At 62.7% G+C, this 1513-nt stretch overlaps 1 protein-coding gene across 1 annotated transcript; it reads left to right on the top strand.

The window, feature by feature from the left end:
- Window positions 1-1297, top strand: AURANDRAFT_69325 (hypothetical protein; the record flags this gene model as incomplete). Its single annotated transcript, XM_009045092.1, has 3 exons — window positions 1-546; window positions 1184-1204; window positions 1294-1297. Coding segments are annotated over 3 exons (571 nt in total), but the record flags the coding sequence as incomplete, so codon positions are not given.
- Between the last annotated feature and the right edge of the window lie 216 nt (window positions 1298-1513).

The following is a 1513-nucleotide window of genomic DNA, read 5'->3' as shown; positions in this document are numbered from 1 at the left end:
CGCGAACGTCGAGTGGGCGCGGCGCGTCGCCCCGGCCTTCGGGTCCAAGCGGAAGATCTGGGTCCTGCTGGCCGAGGGCCGCGTCGACACGTCCGGTTGCGCGAAGCTGCCGAAGAACTTCGTCGTCAAGCCGCTCGAGTCGCCGGACGTCGACGTCCAGTCGGGCGACGCCGTCATCGTCGTCGCGCCGGGCGTGACGGCGTCGTGGACGCGCGGCTACGACATCGGCGCGGCCGCCGGCGCGCCCGTCGTCTTCCTCAACTCGCAGCTCTCGGAAAAGTACCAGCTCGGCGGGCCGCTCGCGGACGTCGAGGAGGTCTACTACTTGAAGCCCGTGTCCAAGGGCTTCGTCTATCGCGCGTGGCCCAACCCCTGGGAGGTCTGGCTCGACAAGCCCGACGGGACCCAGGAGCGGCTCAAGGTCTTCAGCGACGAGCGGCCGACGCTCGGGGAGCTGAGCCAGATCACGCGGTCCGCGAGCCAGTCGAAGTACGGCGCCATCTTCAACGAGAAGTTCACGAACGACCGGAGCCTCGGGGCGCGGCTGTAAGCTTACTGGGCGCTCGGCTTGTACTAACGGCACGCCTCGCACCCTCGATTGCGGGTGATGGCCGGTGGGTCGACGCCGAACGACAGGACGAGCTTGAAGACGTCGTCCGGGAGCGGCGCGCGCGCGGCGCCGCTCGCTTTGCGTTGCCCGCGGGTCCGCGGCCCCGCTTCATAGGTCATCAAGCCAAAGCAGCGGGCGAGGGCCGGCGGCGGAAATGCGCGCTCCGCGAGGCAGAGGTAGCGCAGCGACTGGAGCTGCACGAAGGGCTCCCGGCACAGCCGTTTCCAGGATCCGGCCGCGCGCACAGTGTCGATTCCACACATAGGGCCAGGGGCCCCCATAGGAATTAAGTAACTAACTATCTTGGCCGGCCGGAGTACGGCTAGGGAGCTATCCTGGGCCGCCAGTACGCCTAGGGAAGGCCGTGGTCGTCGAACCTCGGCAAAATTGGTCGCCTATATCAAATCATGTCAACATAAGCTCGTTATATGTCGAAAAAAGGCGATTTGGAGGTGTTTGGGGGGCAAAGAGATCGGGGAAACGTGGTAATTGAACTTCAACATTGCACTTCAAGTGCAAACTTTTTGATTCAACGGATCTTAGTGAAGTCCGATGCTCAGGTTTTAAACCCAGGTCTTTTGGTCTGATTCCCAGGTTTGATGCTTTTCCAGGTCTTTTTGAGTATGAAACCCAGGTCTTTTGGAGGTCCATTTTTTTTATTATCCCCCCTATATAAATTACAGATATGTTTGCCGCTTGACGACAGGATGCCCCAACCCGTTTGTCCGCAGGAGTGCGCATGCGACGTCTGGGCTGCCCCGACGCCGCCAGAACCGCTATCGGGGCCCATCCCGGGCCAAGGAAGTGCACTGGAGCACGCCAGTGAGTTGCGCCGGCGCTGCCCCATCCTTTTGGCGGAGTACATTCGGTCGATCACTGCGGCTGCGGGCTGCGCGCGCGCCC

Source organism: Aureococcus anophagefferens (genome assembly GCF_000186865.1).
Source record: "Aureococcus anophagefferens unplaced genomic scaffold AURANscaffold_1420, whole genome shotgun sequence".
Taxonomy (NCBI): domain Eukaryota; class Pelagophyceae; order Pelagomonadales; family Pelagomonadaceae; genus Aureococcus; species Aureococcus anophagefferens.
Note: the sequence above shows the minus strand (reverse complement) of the source record. Positions and strands in the feature narration are given on the sequence as shown.